Raw genomic sequence first — 2,500 nt, forward strand, 5'->3', positions numbered from 1 at the left:
GTGTGTGTGTGTGTGTGTGTGAAAAGTGGCAATGAAGGGATTTATTTGTGTACCTTACTAAACTACAACTGTGTTACAGGTTATAAAAATCAAATCAAAATCAAAAACAAAACAAAACAAAAACACTGAAACATAGACATTCATAGAAAAAGTACTGCATGAGTCAATCCATGATTTCATATGACCCATATATTGTACACTTTAAGAAACACTGCAAGTCCTGTACCTCCACAGCAAATTAAAATAATAATATTAATATTCAGGCCGTGAAATCGCCTTATTTGGTGGATTTATTTTCCTCATCACCAAGTGTAACAGAAGTAAAATGGTACCACATTCGATGTAATAAGTTTAATTGCTTTGATTGACATTTCGAGTTCCTGTTATCTCTTCTCTCCTTTCTTCTCCTTCCCTGTCTTCTAAAAGACCTTTTGCTAGTAAACCTGTTAACAAACACACTACGCTACGTCTTAACCACATTACTTTGAACTGCAGTCACTGTCAATACATTGTGTAGCGGAAAATAATGCTATTTACACTACATAACTGAAAGGGTACGATCAATCTCACTCCAGTTATATCTGTTTATTGCCTCATTTTATTTGTGTTATTAAATTTAAATTAAATTGGAGTAAATCTCCAAGTTGTATTATTGATGGAAGATTTCGACTCACAGCATCCTCAGGATAAGTTGGCATGCTGTGCCTCATTGGAATCTATAGGTCTAAAATAAAATAAAATTTGACATGAAAACATTTTGGTAAAAGTGTTTCTTGATTGTTCCTTTTTCTTCTTTCGCTTGTTTTTTTTATGATATCCATTAGTTGGAGTTTCCTAACATGGATTATTGGCAGTTCTCATCCGCAGGTCAGTCAAAGACGTGAGACATGCAGCATTTACAAGTCTTTTGTTGGATCAAATTCAGAATCACACCAAGCTGTACCCACTTATACCGCCTCAGATCGGAGGCAGGAACATTCTTACGATCCATTTCGGACACCAATATCTTAGCTAGGTAGAACCTGAATCTCCTGTCTACACTGAAGACTCAAAGCTAAATGGGGTCCTGAGCGTATCCACCTCTTACGGTCCAACTCATTGTTCTTTTGCCTGCTCAGGGGTTTCTGGCACGGTCCTGCATCATTTGGCGTCAGCATCATCGGCGACTGGAGCCATCTAACGGCCGTCCGTTGCGCCTCAGGTCCCTAGTGGCGAGATGAAGCGGTGCAGGTCCCCGTGTGGCCGATAGAGTCCTGGGAGCCGGCGGCGAGTCCTGGTCCTCCGTAAAGCTCTCGGGACTGCCCTCTCCGTCGCCGTCAGGCAGGCTTCCACAGCTGGAGCCTGGCGACATGGTCTCCAGAAGATCGTCCCTGGCCAAGCCCACCACTGTGTCCTGATGTCCTGGTCCGCCCTGGGGGCCCCCCTCGTGGGGGCCGACCCCGACCAGCAGACCGACCGTCTCCCCGTCGGTTGTGCTGCCGACGTTCCTCCCTCCGTCCTGGTCCTCCAGCAGGTTGGACAGGAAGCTGATGTACTTCATAGCCAGGCGCAGGATCTCGTTCTTGCTCAGCTTCTTGTCCGGCGGGTGGGTGGGGATGAGTTTGCGGAGATCCGCGAAGGCGCCGTTCACATTCTGCTGCCGCCATCGCTCGCGACTGTTGGTGAAGATGCGACGCACGATCTTGGGCTGGCCAGCTGGGAGAGGGGCGGGACAGAGAAAGACAGGGAGACATTCAGGAGCAGCAGACACACGGGCAGGAGATGCAATAGAAGAATGAAAGGAGTAGAAACAGAGAGATCGTGTGTGTGTGTGGGGGGGGGGGGGGGGGGGGGGGGGTTAATACAGAGGCCTATAAGGAAAGAATGGTGGAGGGAAAGAGACAATCAGACAGGAAAAGGAAATGGAATATGAGGCAAGAGGAGAGGAGGACATCTCTCACTCAAATTGTCATTGTGGCAGAATCCTGTTTAACTCACTCCTCCACGGCATCAACGTCAGCCTCATCAACAGACTCCAACTGGTCCAGAACGCAGACGCCCCACTTCTTACCCACACCAAACCCTGGCACCACATCACCCCAGAGTCTTTCTTACCCTGGCACCACATCACCCCAGAGTCTTTCTTACCCTGGCACCACATCACCCCAGAGTCTTTCTGACCCTGGCACCACATCACCCCAGAGTCTTAAAAGAACTTCACTGGCTTCCCGTCTCCAACCGGATCAACTACAAACTCCTCATCATCACTTACAAAGCCCTTCACCAACTGCCCCCTCCCCCCACCCCCCATAGCTCACCGACGACCTCTCCCCCTACCAGCCCTCCCGGTCCCTCAGATCGTATTATTATTCATATTATTATTCATACTATTAATATTATTATTATTAATATTATTATTCATATTATGATTATTATTATGATTATGATTATGATTATTATTATTATTATTATTATTATTATTATTATTATTAACAGCCCAATAGACTCAAACTGGTCTTTG

At 46.0% G+C, this 2,500-nt stretch overlaps 1 protein-coding gene across 1 annotated transcript in view; it reads right to left on the bottom strand.

Annotated features, from left to right (window-relative positions):
• tal1 (T-cell acute lymphocytic leukemia 1) overlaps positions 1-2,500 on the bottom strand; it is a 6,313-nt gene that overhangs the window by 386 nt on the left and 3,427 nt on the right. Inside the window, exon 4 of the mRNA XM_083659827.1 lies at positions 1-1,695. This exon is cut by the window's left edge and continues 386 nt beyond it. Within this exon, the coding sequence (XP_083515953.1) occupies positions 1,157-1,695 (539 nt within the window). The 3' untranslated portion in view covers positions 1-1,156. The remainder of the gene's footprint in view (positions 1,696-2,500) is intronic.

The sequence above is a fragment of the Poromitra crassiceps genome (genome assembly GCF_964638095.1).
Source record: "Poromitra crassiceps genome assembly, chromosome: 23".
NCBI lineage: Eukaryota > Metazoa > Chordata > Actinopteri > Beryciformes > Melamphaidae > Poromitra > Poromitra crassiceps.